This window comes from Protopterus annectens, chromosome 3.part0, assembly GCF_019279795.1.
Source record: "Protopterus annectens isolate FY-2018-M chromosome 3.part0, PAN1.0, whole genome shotgun sequence".
NCBI classification, from domain to species: domain Eukaryota; kingdom Metazoa; phylum Chordata; order Ceratodontiformes; family Protopteridae; genus Protopterus; species Protopterus annectens.
Window position 1 is genome coordinate 1,220,366,973 of NC_056731.1, and position 26,041 is coordinate 1,220,393,013.

The 26,041-nt window shown below is 39.0% G+C and overlaps 1 protein-coding gene across 1 annotated transcript in view; it reads right to left on the reverse strand.

Moving 5' to 3' along the window:
- Positions 1-26,041, reverse strand: part of BLOC1S5 (biogenesis of lysosomal organelles complex 1 subunit 5) — a 250,465-nt gene that overhangs the window by 210,507 nt on the left and 13,917 nt on the right. The window contains exon 2 of the mRNA XM_044065420.1: positions 22,644-22,726. Within this exon, the coding sequence (XP_043921355.1) occupies positions 22,644-22,726 (83 nt within the window). The remainder of the gene's footprint in view (positions 1-22,643; positions 22,727-26,041) is intronic.

A 26,041-nucleotide genomic window follows, 5' to 3' on the forward strand; every position in this document is an offset into this window, starting at 1 on the left:
GGTAAGTGGAGGTGTGGAGGTCATTAATAAATATATTAAATAGTAAAGGACACGGGATAGAGCCCTGAGGGACACCTGTAGTATCTGGTTGAAAGGATGAGTAGGTTAACGGCTTGTTACCTTCCAGATAGGTAACTAAGGGACAACAAGGAGTACTGTGAAACTCCTATTGAGGAGAGTAAATGAGCAATTGCTGGTACAAGACGAGACAGTATCAAATACCTTTGACAAGTCTAAGAACACGGAGGACACATGCTTGCATCAGCTGCATATGGATGCATTTCTCTAATATTTTGGAGAGGTGGAGAGAATCACTACTGGTTTGTTATTAAATTCTGTTGATGTGCCCACTTTGTGCAGTGGTATGATGCAGACTTTTTCCCATAGTGATGGGACACATCTTTCTGCTTTGGACCTATTAATTAGTATGAGCACAAGGAAGGCTATAACTTCAACTACCAGCAGACTACTTAAAAATGGCTGCAGATCTACAGCTACATGTATTTTTTTTTTTAGTTTAAGGAGCAACTTCTTTACAAATGAGGTAGATATTGGACAAAAACTGAAGAGCTGAAGGTGATTTTGGTTGGATAGAGGTAGAGTAAGGGGAGCACGTGTTAGTGTCTAAGAGATAATATTAATTGTATAAAACAGGAATTAAACTGCGGGGATAGCCTGTCGTATTGTCTGATTTTGGAGAGGGACTAGTGGTCTTGCCAGGGTGGTGTAGTTTATTTAGTAATGACCAAAAAGTTTTTTGGATTGTTTATATGTTTGTCTTGTAAGCTAGTACAGTATTTTTGCTTATTCTGTTTGACATGGAGTCTTGCAAGGTTTCTAAGATGTCTAAATTGCTGGAGAGCATTCTGAGTTCTATTTTTATACCAGTTTTTCCAGGATTTATTTCTTTTTATCATGATTTTTTTTCTCTCCTTTGTCAGCCATGGTGCAGGTTTGGACTTTACTGTTATTACGTACTGGTGCTAGATTATTTAAGGTCTGTAAGAATATTTTATTCAAGTGTTCTACAACAGTATCTAGTGGCATTGTTCCAAGTACATTCCAGTTAAACTTTTTTTAGTGTTTCATTGAAAATATCTTTGCTGAACTTGGTTGTATTTCATACTTGATTATCGATAATATGTTTATCTAGGTTATGGTGAGTTCTAATAACATATGCTGGTATATAGTCACTTTTACTGTCGTAGAGGCAGCCTACTTTTGTCAGTTTGTGTGGTTTGTTTGTAAGAATCCACTCTAATGTTGAGTGTCTCCCTGAAGTTTTATTGATTCCAGTAGGTATGGTTATTAATTGTCTGAAGTTGTACAAGTTTATGGATTCAGTGGTGGTAGAATTTATGGGTTGCCAGTCTGCATTTAAGTCTCCAAGTATTATAGTTTCATGGCTAATTTGTTGAGATATCCAATACAGGATCTTTCAGCAGTATCAACGTTATTCCCTGGTGGTATATAAATTGCTGTTAGACATATAGTCTTCCTACTTGATTTTTAAGAGTGTTATTAGTAGTTCAGCATTGTTAAATTTGGGTATTTCCTGTGGAAGTAAGGTAATGGCTATGGAATTTTTATAGATGATTGCTACACCACCTGCACACTTGTTTTGTCTGTCATGCATGAGTATATTGTATCCTGGGGGGGTGATCTCATTAGCCTTTATTTCTTTTTTTTTAACCAAGTTTCAGTAGCTATGACTACCTCAGGTGTGTATGTGGCAAGATAAGCATGTAGGTCATGGATTTTATTGAACACACTTCTTAGGTTCATATTTTATAGAGCCACGGTGGTGCAGCGGTTAGCATAGTCGCCTCACAGCAAGAGGTTCACCAGTTCGATTCTCGGCTGGAGTGCCTTCTGTGTGGAGTCTGCATGTCCTCCCCATGGTCGAGTGACGTTAAAGACATGCAGGTAGGTGCAAGCGTGAATGGGTGTGCCTTCTTTGAAGGTTGGGTGTCGGGCTGGCAACTCGGCACCGTAAAAATCCACTGCCAATCATTAGCGGACCGGAGTTCCGCTGTGGTGATCCCTAACCGGGAAAAGCCAAAAGACTTTTAAGACTTCTTAGGTTCATATTTTGTAAGGTGAGTTTGAATTCTGTTTGCTGAGATATATTAGGTGACTGGTTTACTGTGAACAGTGGGACTAGGATGAGAGTGAATAACTAAGGCAATTTTGTTTTACTATGAACAGTGGGCACGGCCGGCCTTAGGCATAGGTGAACTAGGCAATCGCCTAGGGCGCCATACAACTGGCCTAGTAAAGGGCGGAATTTTATATATTTATTTATTTATTTTAATTAATGTACTTTTGTTATTTTGCAAATTTCTTGGCAGCCTGTCTCTCAGTGGGAGGGCACTGAGAAGATCACAAAATAACAAAACCATAGGGCGAAGGGAAGAGGGAAGCACCTTCCCACTTTTATAGCATCAGGCTGGCTTCAACAATTAAAAAAAAAATAAAAATTCTGCTATCACGTGTGGAACTTAAATTAGTTCAGTGAAGAGAGGGGTTAAAGGGACAACCCCAGTGTTGAAAATTAACACCCACTTTAAGTCATGTTTATTCCCACCCACAGTGTCAATTTACTTTCAATTTACTTTGAAACTCTGATATCTGGCATAATTTAATTTAATTTGTTTAATCCAAATTTATTTACCAGAAAACATGTTTAAGGGGAGCATGGCAAGTATTGAAATGAAGACTGTTACGCAAAAATATGGATATTGGATATGTATGATTTTATTTAACATTTTAATGAGTTGCCATTACTGCAACTGCGAGTATTACGCGATCACGTTAACTAACTTCATCCACAGACCAGACGTTACATTCTTAGCATCAGCTGCTGAATAATTATTTTAATGCAAACTGGCAAGTCTGTAGCATTAACTTAATAGCACTGCTTCAGACTTAAATTTTGCAAGAATTAATACACTCGCAAGCAGGAGCGGCCTTAGGTCAACTAGTGCCTTAGGCAAAAGGGCTCCATGGTGCCCCACCACCACCTGGTGCCCCCATCCTGGTCTACCTACATCAAATAAATACTAGAAAAGCACCCCTGCTAGAGCGGCACCCTAGGCAGCCGCCTAGTTGGCCTATGCCTAAGGCCGGCTATGCTCGCAAGTCTTTGCTGCTCTGGTTTGACCAACAGGTGTTGTCATGACAGCATTACACAGACACAGCCAGGCAGTGGTTTGAGTAGCTGATCACTGCTGTATTGTTATCAAGAGGTACATTTATATGTCTTTTACAGTTTCATAGTGTTTCATCTAGACATCAATTTTAAGTTTATGGTGAACAGTTTCTATTGCTGCATTTCATTTTCACTGCCAGAAGTTTTCATGATTCCATTTCCCATACTGGCAAAACGGCACTAGATATAGAAAAAGCAGACATCTGCACAGTGATCATGTTTCTGCATTATCTTTTTTACATACATATTGCTTAATAGGAAGACAGCAATTACAAGACAAGTAAGTCACAGAAGCTTTTGTACCTTGCAGATACATGCTATTATAATGTACCTCCTGCTTTATAAAGGCAGAACAGGCACATTTGGTGATGAATTTGTGGCTGTTCATCCAATCATCCAGGTTAGTTGTGAAGGAGATGAGGGTGTCTCTCTGAGTAACATATAAGGGTAGTTTATTTCTAGAGATGGTGTAAACTTTGGGTAACATATCTATAGCTCTAGTGTGTTTTACTTACAGGTTGGTGGAGATTTCAATTCTTAGTTCTAATGTTAGTGAAGCTGTGTATGTTGCTTAGCTGCAAGACAACAAAGAGAAGTGGATCATTCATTGTACAGAATGCAAGACCTTGATCTAAACATAAGACTATTTTAGAAACTTATAACAAATAATGGGCATTATGAAAATGCGCTTTCATTTCCAAGCTCCTGAAAATTATGTCTATTATAGCACACAAACAGGCTTTTGCTTTATCACACATTGCATGTAATTATGCCTTAAAGGATTCTCAAATGAGAAACAATGGAATGATCTACTGGATTGCACTTTAGATATGCCTACATTGCATCCTTTATAAATCATTTGATTATGGGGTCATTAACAATCCCAGGCTCAAGACAACAGCTGTTCTCAGATTTACCACAGGCAACCACAGCAACCTGAACAATAACTATGTCATTGATTTTCAAGGGATAAGGCCTTACTATCAGGGTAATGATACCTTCTAATAAGCCCTTAGTTACCAAAAAGTGACCTAAACTAACCTGCTATCAAAAATGATATAACCTATTACCCATTTTTTGGTGCTGATGCAGTAAATGTAAACCCAAGACAGTCTCTATGGTGCACAGGGATGATGCGACTGTGGCTTATGCAACCAAGGTTCACCGAGTGGACCTGTACTGGAAGAGCCAAGCATGGAGAACGATGAGTGGACATAGCCTGCTTGCTTCTCCCAGGAAGTAGAAGGGGATTGCTGGGATTGCTTGCACTCATAACACACTGGGCAATGCGATTTCCTTGGAGGAGACCACGGAGACCACAGGTCATGCTGCAAGGGGACAGGTAGGGCTGCTTGGGGGGAAGTACCCCTTGCAGAAGTGAGGGGGCATCTTCCACTGATGGCCTATTGTTCACCTGTCCCAGGCATCTAGCTTGGTGAACATCAGTTATGGCCAGGGAGAAAACACAAAAATGTGAACCACCGCTGATGACTGTCTCCACAATGACTCTTACTGGTCAAGTCTTGCCCCAGGCAGTGGGAAGGGAATGGGTCAATTGGCTGGTAGGGGACAGACAATCAGCAGACAATGGGGACAAAGTGCCAAAGAATGAATAAATCAATCAATCCAAAGTAAAATCAGGAAAAAAATACAATATTTACTTACGTTGACGTGACAACTCTATGCAAAACATTCTGTCTAGAAACAATATATACATACCCATCGGGGAAAAAAGACAATAAAAAAGAGTATAATGCATCATTACCAGACTTTCACAATGAAATGATTCGAAACAACTGTGCATAAGTTTGAATATCTAAAATTTAGATCCCAGTTTGACAATTAGCAAATCTTTCGAGGAATTATACTTTGATTCTCGGGTATAAAATACACTCAAGCCTGCTATTCTATCTATAAGGATTTAAACGCAGCTCGGTACTGAAAAATTACCCCCCCAACTCCCAAGTCAGTGTAGGTAGTTTTGATGGTTTCATACATTCAGTGATTAAAAAAAAAGTTCCCATTACTAGAGAAATGTAGATGATTTTTACTTCTGATGTAATGACAACTCACTTCAGATGTACTCTGGATATATGCAGTATTACCCACCAGGAAAGAAAGAGTATGGAGAGATGCTACATTTTGTTTTTTTTTTTTAGCAAAGGATGTTCTGCCCCTGCTCACGATATTACAAGTTGTTTTGAATGTTTGGTACTCCACAGAAACCTAAGGAAGTTGTCTTTGTATTTTTCAGCTTTATTTACACTGAATTTTAATTCATGTAGCTAATCTTATGGAGCTTCTATTGTTTTGACTCCTTCCTCAACTTAGTTCACCATATGCATTGTTTACGTCTAGCTTAGATCAAGCCTGGTGTGAGAGCCATCTTGAAGCAGTACAGATTTATGTGATAAGTGTACACTGACTGTGGACATTCTGGGTAACCAAGGACTATCTGTTCAAATATACTGCTGTTTTTCATTGTTCTTTAGCTTTTACTGTCTAATTTATACAGAGACCATCTGTGTACTCTTGTTGTTGTGTCTTTCGGCTTTTCCCGGTTAGGGGTCGCCACAGCGGAACTCCGGTCCGCTAATGATTGGTAGTTGATTTTTACGTGCTAAGTTACCAGCCCTGACGCACAACCTTCAACGAAGATACGACCATTCACACATGTCTCCAAGCAGAAGACGCTCTAGCTGAGAATCGAACCGAACAGCATCTTACTGTGAGGCGACAACGCTACCACAGCACCACCACCGTGGTAAACATCAGTGTACTCTTGCTGTTTTTTATCAAAGACTTCAGAAAGCTACACTGCTCTGCTCCTTCAGAGACTTGAATGTTTGATACTCGATATTTAACTCTCAGGGAAAATAGTTTTGCACTTTTCTGCATTATTTTCATTACACTTAAATTCATTTAGCTAATCCTGCACTTCTCCACTTAGTTAACTGTTTGCATTGTTTACTCCTTTCTTAGTTCAGGCATGGTGTGAGGATTGAAGTCATAGTTTGTGTATTTCTAGGTAGTCTAACACTAACTGGTTAAATTTGAAACCACTTTTCACTAGTCTTTATTTACTTCTTACTGCCTTACTTTGTACTCAAATCAGCTGCACTGAGCGCACAGCTTGCGTAGTTGTAGATGGATATTGTTTTGTGTGTGCAAGTTTTTCCCTTAATCATTATTGAGAGAAATCCTATTTCACTTCTCTCCTACATGACTGGTATCAGCCAGTCTCTGCTTTAATGGTTTGTCCTAATCTGAGTGCAACTGAGTGGACTGGCACAAAGTTGCTACCTGCGCACAGGCCTTTTCACTGCCATCTCCTATGAATTCAGCTGGACTACAAAATATCCCCTCCACAAGTTCTTACACATAATAGCACTGGGCAGCATGAAGAGACAGCAGTCTACCCTTCCTCCCATTGCCAACCTTCTATCACTTGGTATCTTAAGGCAGTGTAATAACTTCCAGATGCCCACTGAAAACATACTCTTGCTCAACCAGATCAATTCCATACCATTTGTAAAAGCTGAAAGCACAAAAGGTAATTTGGAGGTAGCCCTACTGAAATCTCATGCATGTAGTAAGCATCATACTGTTTCACCCCCCCCCCCCCACATAAATGCAACAGCCTCATACTATAAGCATTGACCAGTTATACTCTGATGCAATTAAGAAATCACTATCTATGCTTCCTAGAATTCAAAGTAGAAGGCAGCAACAAATCCCACAAATACATCTACTACATGTACCCTTTCATCAACATGCCACAAACAGCGCACAACTGAACCTTGCAATAATAAATCATGTTCTGAAAACATCCTGGTAACTGGTGATTTTATTGCAAGGTACACTAATTCCATACTCACCAAGCTGAAGAAGAACACAATTACGATCATCTATCTCTCGAGAATCAGGATTGCTTACCATTTCAAGAGCCCTTAAAACCCTCTCCTCCAGTGAGTACAACTATGACAAGATCATAGTCCATGCTGGAGTGAACGGTCTGGCAATAAAACCCTTGAAAGACATTCATAAAGACTTGCTAGAAATTACTACACATATTTCCAACAAGGATATGACTCTCGTCTTGAGTGGTACTCTCCCCTCACCAAGAATGACGCCTAGAATCAATAAAAAAATGGTTTCAACAACTGGTCAAGTAGTTGGTGTTATGGGGGGTGCAGTATATGTATTTCTGGGGTAAGATGATTGACAATCCTACTTGCTTTGACAAGTAAAATCTACATCTCTTGTTCAAGAGCTTTGGCATGCTACCCCAAAGCCTTTCCTACAGCTATTGTGCCTTTTTAGGCAGAGTTCATCTAATGAACATCCAAACCTAAATGACAAACCAATTCATAAATTAGACATCAATGTAGCCTTCTAAATGCCAAGAGTCTTAATAACAAACTGCCTGATCTGGAGGCACGTCTGCATCTGGAAAGTGTCCATGTTTCTGAAGAAGTGTCTGAGACATGGGCCTAATGTATGAGAGCATCCAGTCTACACTTGGGTTCTGTGCCTATAATGCCTTCAAGCACGCAGATAATGATGGAGGTCACAATTTTCACCAGGGATTTCAAATCTTCCAAAATGATACACAATGAGCCTCCCACTGAGCTCAATGAACTCCAGATTATACTAGGCAAGTTGGACTTTTCAGCTTATAGCTTGTTACCTGTCCCCTTCCATGGCCCCAATGGATTACATGTTTCGGGCATTCCTTTAAACTTCAGTGACTGTAACTACCCCACCATAGACTGGAGTACTTCTAACGATGAGTATATATGTTTCTTAGATTGGGAGAAGGAGATTTCCCTGGATTAAATTGTCCATAACCCTATCACAAGCAGTAATATCCTGGATCCTGGACCCAAGTCCTCACAAACTCGTCTCTGATCTGCTTCCTGCCCATGGTCGGTTGCTTAGTTGTTAACTCTGATCAGCAACTGGTTACCTTTACCTTCAGAAGGTAATTATATGAGACAGCCATTTGGAAATGGTCTGCTTTGACAAAGGTTGTCCTTTTGTTTCTTATTCACAAGAAATGAATGACTGATCAGAGGTTTTGAAAAATTCTGTTCTGTCAACACAGTACCAGAGCTGTCTGTGAACATTCAAAGTATGGAAAACAGGGAGATGGATATCTTGGCTTAAGGTAAACTCAGATACTGCTTTAGACAATGAAGGATTAGTTCTTAAAGAACACTGTTTTTGTAGAACATGAGATAAGGTTGACCCACCGTAAGAGCTTGCAATCCAGATACACTTCTTGCAAATATCAGAGCAATAAATAAGACTGTTTCCATGTCAAGAACCACAAGTTAGCCTGATAAGCTGCTTCAAATGGAGAAAGAGTAAGCTTTCTAACACAAAATTAAGATCCCAAGGAGGAGCCACCTGTTTTCTAGGAGGATTTGTATGCAAAACCCTTTTCTAAAACATTTTCACGCGAGACTGCATTGAAAGACAATGATCCATGGGCAGACATGATGAAACAGGTTGACAAATGAACCTTGACAGAGGATTAAGACAGGTCATTGGATAGTGAATCACACAAATAATGTACAAAGAACAGTTGTTTAAGTTGCACTTAACCTATAACAGTAGATGTATGAATTCATCACTGCTGCAGTAGCCGTTAGGCTATATGGGTTGTTTTCCTGACGAGGAAACTGACCAGCTTCACAAAATTCTGGCTCTCCCCCCACATCTTCACTCTGGCTACTGACTGGTTATCCCCAAGGAGGGTAATCAACAATCAGAGTGAAAATTTCTTCAGGACATTCTTGCCCATAGAAAGAGTGAGAAGAGTCTAACCATCACAAATACAAGATACTAACAAAGAAACATATAGAAAGACAAGGAACCCCACTTTATACCTCAACTACAACTACATACAAGAGTAGGGGGTGGAGGGTGGGTGCGGCTACTGCAACAGGAGCTAATTCAAACAACTACCATTATGGCTAAGTGCAACTTACACAACTATACTACATTCATCATTCCTACTACTGCACTGGCCTCTAGGCTATACAGTTTGATTATCAAAATCCATCCAACCTGGGAGGAGGAAGGAAACAGATCCAGGAGACCCTGGAGAATGATCCTAGCAAAGCTCACCCTGGAACCCTGAAGAGGAATCAAATTTGTAATGCTTTGTAAAGGTATGTACAAGAGGAACATGTAGCTGCCTGTGGAATACTTCAAGAGTCCATCCCCTTCCAGTATGCCAATGAAGAAGATAAGGCTCTGGTAGAATGCGCCTTGATATTGTTACCATGTTGAAAATAACAACAGTTGAGGGCAACCACTTGGAAATTGTCTTTTTAGACACAGGATGTTGCATTTTAGTTACCTGACAAGAAATAAATACCTCATTGGCTTTTTTAAAGGACTTGGCACTGTCACAACAGAACCTGCGCTGCCTATGCACATTTAGAGTATGCAGAATCTTTTCTCCCTGGTTTTCAGGTTCTAGTTAGAAATCTGAGAAACTGATGGCTTAATTCTGAGGAAACTCTGAAACTACTTTGTGCATAAAACAGAGGTCTGTTTTTAATCTGACTCTATCTCTGCAGATATGAGGCAAAGTTCACCCATCATGAGAGCTTACAACTCAGGTACTCTACTTGCAGATGTCAGAGCAATGATAAGTGCAGTTTACCAAGTCAAGAGCCTTAAATTAGCTTGATGAGGAGGTTCCAAAAGTGACAAGGTCAACTTCTCCAGCAGAAAGATAAGATCCCAAGGAGGAGGAGCAACCTGTGTATGAGGAAAAGACCACAAGATGAACTTTTATATAGAGGAATTGAAAGGCCTGAGGAAAATAACTCACACAAATATTTGAGCACCAATGGTACAAAGTCCCTGATGGGCACCTGATTATTGGCTATGTACCATATTGAAAATCACTTCCACTTACCAATACATGATTTTCTAGTAGCAGGTTTTCTTGCCTCCTTTAGAATTTCCTCTTGTCAGAAAGATCTTTTGAAAAGAAGTACCAAGAAGGCAGATGAAAAACATGATCCTGTGAAATAGAGTCAAGGAGGATTTGCAACACTATCTAGAAGTCCAGACTACTCAGAAGACAAATAACCCAGATTCATCTGGATAAAGACTCTGCAAAAACAAGCAAGTCATATAAATAAGGAAAACTCTGAATATCACGCAGTCTGAACAAAGTTATGACTGAGGCTAAATATTTCATGAACACCCTTGCAGCTGTATATAATCCAAAGGGTAATGCAGAGAACTAATAATGTGACCCAGAAACAGAGAACCTTCGAAATTTCCTGAAGCCTGTGGCTCCGGGAATATGATAATAACCATATTTTAAATACAGTGTTACCATGTAACTTGTGGGAGGTATGAGGGGTAACAGGTTCTGTAAAGTCAACATTTTTGAATTTTGGTAATTTCACATACAGATTGAGGAATGAAAGATCTAGTACTGGTCTCTAAGATGCCTCTTTTTTTGGCACCAGAAACATTCTAGAATAGAAGCCTTTGCCCCTTTGACTTAGAGACACTAGTTCTAGGATTCCTTGGGAGTAAACATTTACTCATTTATTTATTGACATTTGTTGACTGGGAAAGTCCACTGGGTCAGGAACCCATTTTCAGTGGAGGCCCGGGGAGAAAAGTTCCACAGTTATTAATATATAAGAAACCAGTAAAGAAACAGTACAAAGATCGAGATATGCAAATGGTACTAACATATAAACATTATAATTACAGAAAATGTATTCAATCCACATGACAGTAATCAATGACCCTAGTATAGTTTATACATATTATAAAATACTGCATCAGAAGAGTGTGTCATATTGCTTACAGATAAAGTATCAGATAGGGTTGAGTAGTTTACGTTATTGAAGTTAAGGGGGTTTGGGTTTATACTGTATTTCACAGGTACAACTTGGATTGTTTAAAAAGTAGGTTTTTAATGCAGTTTTAACTAGGGAGTCAAGCTGAGTGATAGATGAGGGAGGCTATTCCATAGTATGGCCATACTATTGAGAATATAGGCATTGTCCTGCTCTCTTATTGGGTTAGCTACATTTAGAAGGGTTCTTCCTGAGAAGCGGAGGGTTTGGGTAGGGGTGTATGTGCATAAGATGGACTGGAGTGCTGGACAGCTATTTGGTTGGAAGATTAGTTTATGGGCAAAAGTTAACAGAGTATAGTAGAAACAGTGGTGAAATTCTAGCCAGGACAGCTTTGAGATAGCGTTGCAGTGGTGAGAGAGGTTGGGTATGCTAGAGGTTAATTTTGCTATCTTGCAGTAGTACAATTCTAGCTTATGATTGAGGGATGCATGGAAATTGGTGAAAATCGGGCTTCCATACATGAGGGATGGGATAAGCAAGGTATTAGGTAGTTTTATCTTAGTTTGTTTGTCGAGGTAGAGTTTATGTTGGTATAGTTTGCCTAGTGTGAAATGGGTTTTCTTTACTGTATTGAGTATATGTTACTCAAAGGAGACTTTGTCATCAATTGTTATTCCTAAAATTTGTGTGTATTTCACCTGTTATATTTTCGTTTTGTTATGTGAAAATACCTTGAATTCTATAGCTGGGGGTTTTGATGAAAATAGTAAGTGTTTAGTTTTTTGGGGGTCCAGCATTAATTGGGCATCGCTTAGCCAGGTTTCTATGGAGGAGAAAGTATCTTGGGTGATCTTATGGAGGTTAGTGAAGTTGTTGGAGGAGGAGATGATAGTTGAATCATCAGCATATTGAATCAATATGCTCTGTTGGGTGGCTTTATTTAGATCATTAATGAATATATTAAAGAGTAATGGTCCTAAAATGGACCCTTGGGGAACACCTGTGTTGTTTGCCAGGTATTCTGATTGCGGGTTTTGCCATCTGACTGACTGCTGTCTGTCATTTAGGTAAGAGGAGAACCAGGTTACCACATTTTGACAGCATCCAAGTATCTCAAATGTTGTAATAGCTTAGGGTGTGATACTGTGTCAAAAGCTTTTGATAGGTCCAAAAGGAGTACAGAGGTTGATAGGCCAGCATCAAGAGCTTTACTCACAGTATCAGTGAAGGAGTGTACGGCTGTAGTTGTGGTATATCCAGGGCGGTAGCCATGTTGAGTGGGAGCCAGGAGGTTGTTGTTAATGAGGTGATTTAGTAGTTGGGTTTGTATAAATTTTTCCACGATTTTAGATAGTGGGGAAAAGAATGGAGATTGGCCGGTAGTTTGAGAGATCACAAGCATTTCCCCCTTTATGTAGTGGGGGTAATAATGGATTTTTTCCGTAGCTGAGGAACGTAAGATTCAGCGATGGAACAGTTAATGAGAATACTAACAGGATAAGCTATAGCTCTGGCTGCAAGTTGTAGTATTCTGGTGGTAAGTTATCATCGGAGAGTGAGCAGGGCTTTAGTTTGGTTAGCAGTTTTAGAATTAGGGAAGTGGGTACAGGTTGTAGAGAGAAGGGTGGTATACTATTAGAGGGGGCTGTAGTGTGTATAGAGGTGGATATGGGGTCTGTTTGTGTGGTACTTCTGATATTAGGGTTGGTTTTTGAGGATGGATCCTTGCTTAGTTTTCAGATGGTTTCAATGGAATGGGTGTTAAATATTTGTGCTATCTGCTATGGGTCTTTGTCTGGAGAGGGTGATGGGGTTGAATGTTGCCTGGATTAAGAAGGGAGGATATAGATTTCCAGAATTTCTTTGGATTATTACTTTGGGAGGATAGTTGTGAGGTGAAGTAGGATTTCTTATCAGTTATGATAATTTTTTTGCAGTATTTCTAAGTTTTTTGAAGTTTTGTTCATTTCCTATAGTTCTACATTTTCCAGGTTTTGTCACTAGATAGGAGGGTCTGTTTGGTACGCTTAGTTAACCAGGGGGCATGGTTTTGTTTTGTTCGCTTTATACAAAGAGCTGCTTGGCTATTTAATGTATTAAGAAAGATATTATTGAAATCATGTACAGTGTCATCTAGGGGTAATGATTTTAGTGGGGACCAGTTTTGAGCTTGAAGGGTATTGATAAATATGTTTTGGTTAAAGTTGGCAAGGTTCCTGATAGATTTATATGTGTGGGGTTTGGGGATGTACGGGTGAATGCAGGTAGGTGGTCACAAAGTATTTGGGAGGGTACCGGTACTGGTGTAGTAGTGAGGGTGGGATACAAGTATCCAATCTAGTGTAGCTTCGGCTCGGGTGTTTAGTGCACATGTAGGGTCTGCAATAGGCTGTGTAAAACTATAGAGATTAATGCTAATATCAGGAGCTTTGGAGGTTAGGTTTTGCCAGCTGATGTTAGTGTCCCTTAGTATGATAGTTCCCTGGGAGATATTTTAGTTAATCCAACTTAGGAAGTCTTCTATGTGGGGGATGTTTAGACTGGGGGGATGTAGATGGTGATAATACAGAGTTGTTTGTTAGGGTTTATATGGAGGAAGGTTATTAGGATTTCCATATTATTGAAAGCGGGGACTGGTTTTGGGTGTATATTTATTGTTAAGGAGTCCTTATAAACTAGGGCTACACCTCCTCCTTTTTATGGTTTCTGTCATTGAGAAGAATGTTATAGCCTGGTGAAAGGATTTCAGAGTCAAATATATGTGTTTTAAGCCAGGTTTCAGTTATTGCTAATATATCAGGTGAATGGTGACATAGCCAAGACTGGAATTCTGTAAGTTTGTTACAGAGGCTTCGCTTATTGATTGTTACAAAGAATAAATCCTGGGCTTTAGGGGAATAAATATATTTTGGTAGGTTATCTGGTCCATGATTGTGGTGGACATCTCCACAATGAGGTATTACTAGGAGGGGATGTAGTAATGTCTGGAGCTGTAGTGCTTTTATTTTAGGTAGTAGTGGGTAATGTTGTGTTACTTTCAGTTTGGAATTAGTGAGGGTGATATGTGGTTTGGGTGGGCATAGGGTGCTGTTTACTAATAGGGATGGTGAGATGGGAGTAACTTTGTAAGTTATGTTGTGTAAGAGTAGTTAGTGTTGTGGATGTTGGAGGAGATGCTTTTATTCTAAAGTGAGTGGTGGTGGAGAGGGATAGTAGGGGTAGCACAGTAGTCAGAAGAAATAAGATTAGTAAGACTCAATATGTGGTACATAACAGAGTTATAGGGATTTGAGACTGGTTGTAAGTAGTAAAAGTAGAGGTGTTTTGCTATATGAGAGCAAGTGGTAGGGCAGGGGGAGGGGAGTTTAATGAACCTAGAAATGGTATTGGTCAGGTGGGCAGAAGGAGGGGTTACAGGAAGTATAAATGTAATATAAGTGGGGGTGGGTGGGAATGGGGGCAGGGTATGGGAGCAGAGTGACCTCGGAGCAAAGCGGAGGGCGAATGGAGCACGATGCGCCCACTTTCCAGTGTGGCGAAATAAAAAAAAAAAAAACTATCTCCACAAGCCAGCAGGCTAAGGTAGGAGAAACCACAGGTATGGGTGGCAGTAACTAAATTTCACGAGTGTGCATGGAATAGAAACTAAAGATATAGAAGCTCAAATAAAATGTAGTAATTGTAGGTGGATTGGACACTCTAAATTGGCCCTAGGTGTGAGTGTGTGCATGTGTGTGCCTTCTGTGGAAGGTTGGCGCCGGGCTGGCAATAAAACTCCTCTGCCAATCATGAGAAGACAGGTGATCCGCTGAGGCGACCCCTAACCGTGAAAAGCCGAAAGAAGAAGAATTATACAGGCTTATAAAGACTGAAGACCCTAAGGAATTATTCTGTTTGGTTAGAAAGGTGGTGAAGAATTCCCATGAAAGGAGGTTTTTGCATCCAGTGGCATCTGTAACCCTCCACTACTTTTAACAGCATGAGTTTGAGACAATCTTTTGTCAAAGGGGAATATTGAGGAGCAGCTTCTGGGACAAGTTTGTGAAAAAATTGGACAAAGGAGATGGGGGTAGTAAAGAATGCAGACACAGTCATTCTGTACTGTGGATCTGTCCCTTTTTCTGAAAGGACTGCCGTTTCATGTTATTATTTCCCTCTGGTGAACTCTTTTTATCTCCTTGTTTGCCAGAATATGACTGGTTTTGCTTATTTGGCTTTTTAATGGAAGAGGAAGGCGTAAAAGAGTTGTATTGAGGGACAAGAAAATTCTTAAATTCCTGTCCTCTGCATCGTGTTCTTTCACACCAACCACCTGCATGTCCTCTCTCACCACATCCATAAACCTGATCTTAGGCCTTCCTCTTTTCCTCTCATCTGGCAGCTCCATCCTTAGCATCCTTTTCCCAATATACCCAGCATCCCTCCTCAGCACATGTCCAAACCAACGCAATCTTGCCTCTCTTGATTTGTCTCCAAACTGTCCAACCTGAGCTGACCCTCTAATATACTGATTCCTAATCCTGTCCATCCTAGTCACACCCAGTGCAAATCTTAACAACTTTAACTCTGCCACATCCAGCTCTGACTCCTGCCTTTTCGTCAATGCCACTGTCTCCAACCCATATAACATAGCTGGTCTCACTACCCTCTTGTAGACCTTCCCTTTCACTCTTACTGGTACCCGTCTATCACAAATCACTCCTGACACTCTTCTCCACCCATTCCACCCTGCCTGTACTCTCTTCTTCACCTCTCTTCCACACTCACCATTAATCTGAACTGCTGATCCCAAGTACCTGTCCATCCTAGTCACACCCAGTGCAAATCTTAACAACTTTAACTCTGCCACATCCAGCTCTGACTCCTGCCTTTTCATCAATGCCACTGTCTCCAACCCATATAACATAGCTGGTCTCACTACCCTCTTGTAGATCTTCCCTTTCACTCTTACTGGTACCCGTCTATCACAAATCACTCCTGACACTCTTCTCCACCCATTCCGCCCTGCCTGTACTCTCTTCTTCACCTCTCTTCCACACTCACCATTAATCTGAACTGCTGATCCCAAGTACTTAAAACTCATCCACCTTTACCAACTCTACTCCCTGCATCCTCACCATTCCTCTACCCTCTCTCATTTACACACATATATTCTGTTTTAGCCCTGCTGACCTTCATTCCTCTCCTCTCTAAGGCATATCTCCACCTCCCCAGGGTCTCCTCAACCTGGTCCCTACTCTCACTACATATCACAATGTCATCTGCAAACATCATAGTCCATGGGGCCTCCTGTCTGATCTCATCTGTCAACCTGTCCATCACCACTGAAGATACAAAAGGGCTCAGAGCTGATCCTTGATGTAATCCCACATAAATAAATAAATAAATAAAATACAATTTCTGCTTTTGGAAAAGAGGTAGCCAATTCTCTCAAGCCATCCATACAAAAAAGCATAACTTCCACATGTATGCCTGATAACTGAATTCTGAAAGGTAAAGTGGAAGAAAACATTCTCTGACCTATGTTGTCCAACACTTTGTTTTCCTTATCGCCAGGAGAAGGGTTAGTGTCCAATAGCAGCTAACAGCCAGCAGGTAAAGCAGTGGATATTACTGATGGGTCTGATAAATGGTGACAGAAAAGAAATGTATTAGTCTGAGGCATCCTACACATTTTATCTGCACTCTCAGGGACAGATGCCAGAGTATCAGGATGACTACAGGCAGCATTCAACACATCCTCCAGGGCTGGCGGTAAGTGAGAAATGGGTATAGAATGATGACTGTCTATTGGTAACACATCATACCATCTCCTCAGTTCAGGGTAACACCTCATACCATCTCCTCAGTTCAGGGTAACATCAATTTTTTCTCATAAAAGTACCTCACTTATCCCTGCAATAGTCTGATTGAAAGACAGCTCCTCTACAACAGGGAAAGAATTAAGATTTTCCTCACAATCTGAGAGTTGGGCTTGAGAATTTGTAGGAGAAGCCACCTATCTGAGTCATCATCAGACCCTGTTTTTTCTGGAATGTCTTTCTATAATGGCTTCTAGACTTCAAGATTCATAGCTTGTAATGCATGAAAATCATCTTTCTTAACTATAATTACTTGTTGAGATAAACAATGTTTAACCTTTGTCTGTATAGGAGTCCCTGTGAAAGAAGACATCTTACAAGTCTTAACGGTCTCTTGCCTCGGCTTCTCCCAGAAGAATCCTCAGAGTGTTTTCTAGCCCTAAAGAAGATGGGTCTCGCATGCCTTTATTGGACACTGGAAAAGAAGAAGAGGATGAAGCCGACCTCCACTTCATGGTGGCTGAAAGATCTACATCTAAAGAAGCTAGAGAGGTAAGTGAATGGTCTGAGGAACAACCAATGGCCACTACAGGTTCACCCACTATAGGCTAAGGAGTAGCTAAGGGGTTGGGAGGTTGGCATAATGGTTAAGGTGTTCACCTTGCAAGCAGAAGGTGCAGGGTTTGATTCTCTCTCATGGGTAATTGGGGGCTTAAAATAAAATGGCCCACAAGGGCAGTTAGCTTAGTACTAACCTATGAACCTATGAACCTATGAACCTATGCAGCAATGACAAGGCTCTTTGGCAAGTGCTTTTTTTCTAGGAGCAGTGAGAGTGGATAAATAGGACTATTGAAAGTATATCTGTGCTGTATACAAGGAAGAGATGCTAAAAGTGGTAAGAGTTGCTGGAGTGACTTGTTCCCAAGAGAAGTCACTATCTAGTGTACATAAAGTAGTACACTTACACTTGTCCCAGCCCATACGCAAAGTAAACATACAAGCAGCACTTGAGTTCCCTGTCAGCATTTCCTTTAACAAGTTAAATTACACAAAGAAAAATTGTAGGGAGGTTGTCACAAAGTAAACATAACTACTACAATGAAAATCACATCAGTGACATCCCCAAATACAACTTCTAGCCACAAAAATAAAAATGTACACAAGCAGTACATATATTTTCACAAAATCAGCCCCTAATTTGTCAAATAACAACAGTAGCTAAAAATAGTGGTCACTGACAAGAAATTTCCAATACTGAAAAAAGAAAGATTTCTTAAATGGGAAAAAATGCTTTTAGTCAGACAAAAAATAAATAATATTTTCTTAAAAAGGCAATAATTTCTTATCTGGAGGGGGCTCCCCAAAGTGGAAGTGAAGCTCTTAGCTGATTGCTGTTCCTGTGAAGCCCCAGAGATGCTTCTCTTCAAGGTGGCAAGAAAGTACTAAAGAAATATTCACTCTGACTGCTGATTTCTCTTCTTGGAGCTAGCCAGTCAGGAGTCAGAGTGAAGGTGAGGGATACATAAAGCTTTGGGAAGCTGGCTACTAAAGAAGTGGGAATGATGAACATTGTGTGCGTCTATGTATGCTTGTGTGTGTTGGTATAACTGAACAAAAAAGTCAGTAGTGCAGACTCTTCTTAGACAAGTGCAATGAATAAAATTAACCTTCTGTAATTTTACCCCAAAAGATAAAATACAAAGTACTTTCTTTAACTGAAATTCCTAGAGCACCACAAACAAAGGGACACAGTTGTTCAGAAAAAGTGCAGTAATTTGATTCTGGAGTAGGGATTATGATCACAACACACACAGATACATCCAGGTAAAGTCGTTGCTCTCTGGACTAGTTTCAAGCAAGATATTCAGGTATCCTCTGGCATAGTCCACTCTCTGGACTAGTTTCAAGCAAGATATTCAGGTATCCTCTGGCATAGTCCACAGCAATTCTTCTTAATGCATCACACTACCCAAAACCACTGCTCCAGACAAATTCTCTCAACTGATGGTTATAGTCTCTCTCTTACTACTTCCCTTAATTACACAATAGTCTACTGAAGACCTATTAACTGAACCAGACAGGAATCCTGTCTTGCCAAATACATAATGAAATCTGATCATTTAAAGCAACACATCTATTTACATCATCTTATGCATATGTATACACACACACACACACACACACACACACACACACACACACACACACACACACATATATCTCTCTATATCATTTACATATTTATATATGTATGTATATATAGATACACACACACACACACACACACACACACACACACACACACACACACACACACACACACACACACACACACACACACACACACACACACAGAGGTAGAGATATAAAGATGGACAAACTAAAATAATAACAGGGCTGGTATATCTACTTAAAGCCCACCAAAAACAAGATCCATCCCATAAAGACAAAACATAATAATAAATCACTAAGACATCCACAGACAAACAGCTACCTTATCTAAAAACAAAAAACAACACAGTGCATCACTAAATGTTATAACAAGCAGTACAAACACAGCCTAAACCCAAAAACATTAATAATGCCACATAAAGAACAAAAATGAAACAGTAAAGCAGAATTCATGGCTGCAATGAACAGTATGCCATTTAAAGTATTAAGATCAAAGCCAAATTTCTGTAGATGACTTGCTTAGAAACTGCTAAAAGTATCCAACAAGTTTAAAAATATATCCTTGTTAATAGTCACAAGTGCCATCACCAGAAGCAGGAAGTCAAGGTACAGGAATTAAAAATTAAAAAGTAAACAACGGAAAAATAAACTACTACACATAACAGATAGTAAAAGGCACAAAATCACTCCACACACATTACAATATAAAAATAAACATATGCTGCCAATGACCAGTACCCCCACAGAAAACATCACAACACAGAAACATTAAATCTCTTAGTTTAAAGACACAGTTCACAACATTAACATATACATACAAATGCATGTTAACGTCAGATAAAGAAACCAATATACTGGCAACCACAGGAGTATACCTAAACATGCTAGATACTTACAGAGTACAAATGGAACTGTGTCTGGGGTGGGGGTGGGGAAAATCATAGCCTAAATTATGCCAGCATAAAACAGTACAAAAATGAACTGCTGTGTTTCTGTTTAATAGGTTTACTTTATGTACCTCAAATTTTTAAGCCTGTTTCTATACGTTTCTTTGTTTTTATACTTAAGAAAGACATTATATTTCTTCACCTCCTACTATGTCGAATACATCGAAACATGGAGGTCGATGCATTCAGTCTCGATGTGGTTTACTATTCAGAATTTTGGATTCAACATTTCAGGTTGACATTGTAAACGATCGACCAAAGTTGATTCGAAGTTTCCATAGTATACCATATATATATATATATATATATATATATATATATATATATATATATATATATATATATACACACACACACACACACACACACACACACACACACACACATACATGTGTGTGTATATAAAAACTGCACATACATACATACACATACAGATACTATATAAATAATGGCATAATTAAATGCTTTATATCACATATCAGCTTGATGCACCTGTTCAACCTCACTATCAGCACCATCTTGAATGCAGACAAAACCAGTCCTAAAATCTCTACCCAAATAACTTAATAACATACCAAAAGGTTATAACTGGTAGTTGACATATCAAAACTCTACATGGCATTAATGCTTATAGGTGATCAAATCTGATTAACTATCAAATTACAATATCTGAACAGTTCAATGGGAACAAATGCATTGTTTCCATACATGAACTATTTATGGCTGGTGCAAAGTCAGTGACATTTTGGGGAAAAAACATGCAGGAAATAGTGATATTGATGGCAATTTTTTAATGGAAGGAATATCTCTCTTCTCAAAATTCAGTGACCTCAAAGTTCATAATTTTCAGGGGTGCAAGTGGTAAAGTCCTCTACATCCATGGTGCGGGGACATAGCTCTCAACTATCCCTATTTTTGCAGAATGTCCCTGATTTTATCTCACAATTTGGTCAGTTCATCGCAAAATTTACAGGTTTCTGGCAAATCATTAGGGTTTGCTCTCACTAAATCATGGCAGATATTTGACTTGCAGACTTCGTAGCCTTCAAAAAATACATGTCAATATAGAGCTTGTTATTCTAGCAATTGTCTAGGAATATTTAAAACCCGTCCCTGATTTTGGACCTTTGACCCCATTTTTTTTTTTTTTGCTTTGTCCTTATTCTTTTTTTTAAACACCTTTACTGAATTATCACTTGTGACACAGGCAAACTTACATTTATATAAAAGTCAAACCATAGTAACAAGTTCACATTTATAAACATCATACATCACATATATTGTTATATATCCTATAATTTATGCAGCATTACACAAATTATTAAATTCCTACCTTCTCTTAAACTTCATTCTTCCTCCAAAACATTTTCCTGCATGTATTGCTCCCACATTTCCACTTTTTATGTAATCTACTCCTACTCTTCTCTAAAGAGCCCACCCTCCTGTTCTTTTATCTCTGTTATAATATTCACTATGTCAAGTATTGTCGGTTTACATTTTGATTTCCATTTTCTAGTAACTGCTTTACATGGCAGCAACCAGAATTAAACTTAACAAGGTCTTACTATATCAGGGCAATTTAGATCCTGTATCCGAACTTAAAAAAAAAAAAATTTCCTTAGTTACACTCATTTGCTCAGCCCAGTATTCCTATCAGAATACTCTGTAGGGAATTCTGAAAGTATGCCAACTAATTACACTCCCAGAACATAAGCTCACAGTTACTTCTCCCCCCCACCACTACACCTCCAACATTTGCCATCTACTGGAGGAAAAATTATTTGGAGTCTGCTTGGGGTATACAAGTATCTATGCAAACACATCCAGGCAAAAATCCTAAATCTTCTTAACTCTGTTGAATATTTGGGAGCCTTACAAATGTCTTCCCATTGTTTCTTTGTGAATTGCACATCTAATCTCTATTCCTAATATTTTCTGACTACCTCTGATTTATTCCTGCAGTTATCACGCATTATTTTATATACCTTACTAATTATCCATTTTTAAGAGCATTTTTTAAGAGCAAATTCAATTTAAAATTCAGCCATCACAGGTCTTTCAATTAGGATTCACCTGTCCCTTTCTCTTTGTCTATAATCTGATATCAATCCTTGACAAGGAAGCCAGTTACTTGCCTGCAGTCCAAATGTCTTCTTGGCCTCTTCTCATTCTATTACCTTCCTTCTCTAATTATTTGTTCTCAATACCTTGGTTCCTTTGCCATCTTCCTCCAGTAAATCCCAGCCCCATCTTGTATACTTTCTATACCCCTAATTGCAGTCATCCAAACTGGCAGAATCTCCTTTCTCCATTCCCATGTTGGCCAAGTTCCTAGTATACTTTCTAATATTTTATGAATTTAATATTCTATATGACTGCTGGTATTCTCCTTAAGGATCTGTGTCCAAAAACCCATTCTTTCCTTATTTCTTGAATTACCCCCCGCTTTACCATCATCCCTTACCACTTTGAATTGATTCTTGAGCTAAGAGGTTGAGAGCGGTGTGCTGGGGGCAGGACTCACACTAAGTAATAACTTCTATGTAATCTTTTTATTTTTAGTCAAACTGTATATCAAAAAAATGACACTGTAAAAAAAAAAGTTTATACAGCTACTTCAAGGACATAAGAATGGAAAGTAGGATTATTGTGTGAAACTCACTTCAAATTCCTTGACAAAATAACGCAGTTCTCCTTGAAGAACTGGCCTGTGATCCAACAGCCTTGACTGGATCTCTCCAACATCTGTAAGTAAAAAAAAGACAATGTTACAAATTACAATTAGATAAGGTTTACAACTTTTTAGAAAATAGACTTTTGAAAATGACATGTCCTTTCCCACCATTAACTCTTGAGAGTTCCAAAGGGGTACATTAATGTACAGAAACAGCTTGGCTGGGACAACAGTACTAAATCTTTATGCCAACCAAAGTATACAGACTTATTATTCAGTCTCTTTTCCCCTCACTAAGAGTGACTCTACACACAACGCCATATAATTGCCTAAATTAGATAAACAGCAATGAAAACATTAGAATCAACAAGTATAACACATTAAAACAAAAGCACCAGACTCAAGTATAGCGTTACTTATGGCCTAATCAAGTACTTCTGTGTTTCAAAAACAGTGATTAGTCTCCCTTCCACTCACCTGGTGCTCCTACTTCTTTTGTGAATACAAAACATGTACGTGTGTCCAGTACAGTAAACAGCTGCATACAAAAGTTCTGATAACTGATACCACAAATTTAACTAGTAACTTGCTTCAGTAGCTTGTATGTCTATTCTACCTCTTTAATCTCTCCTCCTTCTCATTTCACACACTTGTTCTCTTTAAAAGCAATTTTCTGTTTCCAACTCAGCTTATCTAAATTGCTGGGAAGTGCCTCCCCTTTTACTTGTTACTCTCATTTTTATTTACTACACAATAACAAACTAAAAGTACTAAGAGCATTGTTATGCAAACAGCCAGGGACTAGAACTTCCTAACCCCATTCTGTCTCACTGGGACAATGACTTGCCCTATTCCAAGAAACCACATGAAATCTACAAGTATTTGAAAAGCTGCTTCTTTATGTTGGGTGGCGGCAGAATACTAAAAATGAAACCTTTGCAGCTTCAGCCACGGCAAAAAAGGACATATTAGAAAAGTACAGTTGTGCATGTAAACTTACCACAAAAGTAGATGCTTTAATAGAGTACTACTGCAGCAGTCTATGATATAAGGGACGTCCTGCCAAGGATCGACCAGTAGGCCAGCCTGCAAAGCTTTAGGTCACCTTCCACACACCCTAGCCACTGTCATGCACAAGAGAAGCAGTACAAGAGCAGTGGCAAGGGTATCAAAACATCAGACCTTTCCTGCCCCAGAAGACGAGAATCGCAGCCCTGCTCACATGGGACCATAACAATAAAAATCCCACACCATGGTATAAAATTAGCAAAATGTTACGGGAGTGGTTGCAGCGGCAGTGATCTGTTTGAATATTTACTGTTATAGCACGTTTACTTAAACAACGGTACTATGTTCATCATTAATTACTGCTGTAGTAGCCTAAGCTATACGGGGCAAATACCACAGCTTTGTAATGATGGAGCAGGAGGATGAAGATTAACCAGAATTCAGAAACTGACGGAGAACAGTCCAACCAAAATCTGCTATAGATCCAGAGAAGGAATCAAATTTGTAGAACTTGTTAAAAGGTGGGTACGGATGACCAATGTGCTGCCTTTGCTATATTTTTAGAATCCAACCCTTTCCAAAAAGCCATAGAAGTATCCAGAGTCATGGCAGAATGGGTCCTGACTTTGTCTGAAAGTGTTTTGCTATGATGTCAGTTACAAAAAGCAGTAGCATGAGACAACCCTTAAGAAATAAACTGTTAGGCACTAGTTGTCCTGTTTTCTTACCTTAATACAAATGAAAGAGTTCAGTAGAAGTCATGAAGATCTTTTTTTCTGTCAGTGTAGTATATTAGATGCCTGTGGACATCCGAAGTGTATAGAAATCTTTCTCTCCAGTTTTTCTTGGCTTGGGAAAGAAAAGAGAGAGATAAACAGCCTGGTTTAATGTAAACTCTGCTGCCCCAGTGTTTCACAAATAAGGCCATTAAAGGTCATAGATACTTTGTCAAGATTGTTTTTTTATCATCGTTACATCGATGATTTGTTTCTCCTGTGACAGGGCACCCACGATGCTTTGGGAAGAGAATCAATTTTTTAGACATTTCTTTGTCTTATGACATTGAGTCCTGGCGTTTCGCCACAAAATATTCAGGAAAGAGACATTTGTCAGTCAGTACCTACATCGGTAAAGCTTACAACCTCATTATATTTAAAGAAGGATGATCAAGGGACAGTTTATTTGTCTCAGTAGATTGACTACAGAGGATTTTATATACGTTGAAGAAAAAGGGAGACTGAAAAACGTTTTCATAGATTGGGGATATGATTCTGATTGGCTTAGTATTATTGACAATGTAGTGTCATTGCTCAAGAAAGATAAAGTCCAGCCTATCATTACTTTCCGGCCTGTTTCAGACCAATTGGTTATTAACCTTGAAGGTGTGTATGTTTCCCCAATCACATGGCTTTCAGATTGTCTTTCCCTTTATGTATTGCCAATGATATACTCTTGAATAAAAACATTATTAAGGACAATTGGCGAGTTATTGTTGGTAATTCTGATTTGGCAAGAGCTGTAGGGAACAAACCAGATTTTTCTTACAAAGTAACATCTAACCTTAAATCAATACTGGAGTGTCAACGTTCTAATGTTAGTCTCCAAAACCGCATAACCAGCACCTTTCAGTGCGGATTTTGTAAACAGTGTAGATTTATTTCCAAATCTTTATCTGTCCAACTTAATGTTCCAGGCATCAACATTTGGGAGGACAAAAGATACAACTGTAAATCACAGTTTGTTGTTTAAATTGCTATTTGTGAAATGTGAGGAAGCTTTTATATTGGTAAAACTATCCGGTATCTTGGAAGAAGAATATATGAACATGTTAGCGATATGTAACAAAGATACAAATAATGCATTGGCAAAAACATGCTCTAACCTGTGCTAGTTTTAGGAAGTTTGCCTTTTCAGTGGTAGACAGTGTGACTTATGATGTTTTTAATGGAGACGTCAATAAATTACGTGAATGCCATGAGTCTATCTGGCAGGTTCGACTCAAAGCAGATCATGCTCCAGGGTTAAATGATTACATAAGCATTAAATGTTATTTTTATATTTGCAAAGATATTAAATCAGTTGAAATGTTCAAAAGTTTTTAATAAGCATAAAAGAGTTTATACATTCATTTTAGAATTGATATATTTTTTTATCAACAATACACAAATTATATTTTAAATGACTTTACTAATGTTTTCAACCAATGGGATTTATTTACATATTTACACTCATTTTATCTTTATTTTTATTGTGATTGGTTGATCTTTTGTCATGTGATGTTTAATGGTTGCATTTAAACTGTTGGGCTTGTTTTCTTGTATTTCTGATGAGGTTCTGAATTGGAATTAAACAGAATGAAAGCTCTCAAATAGTACAAG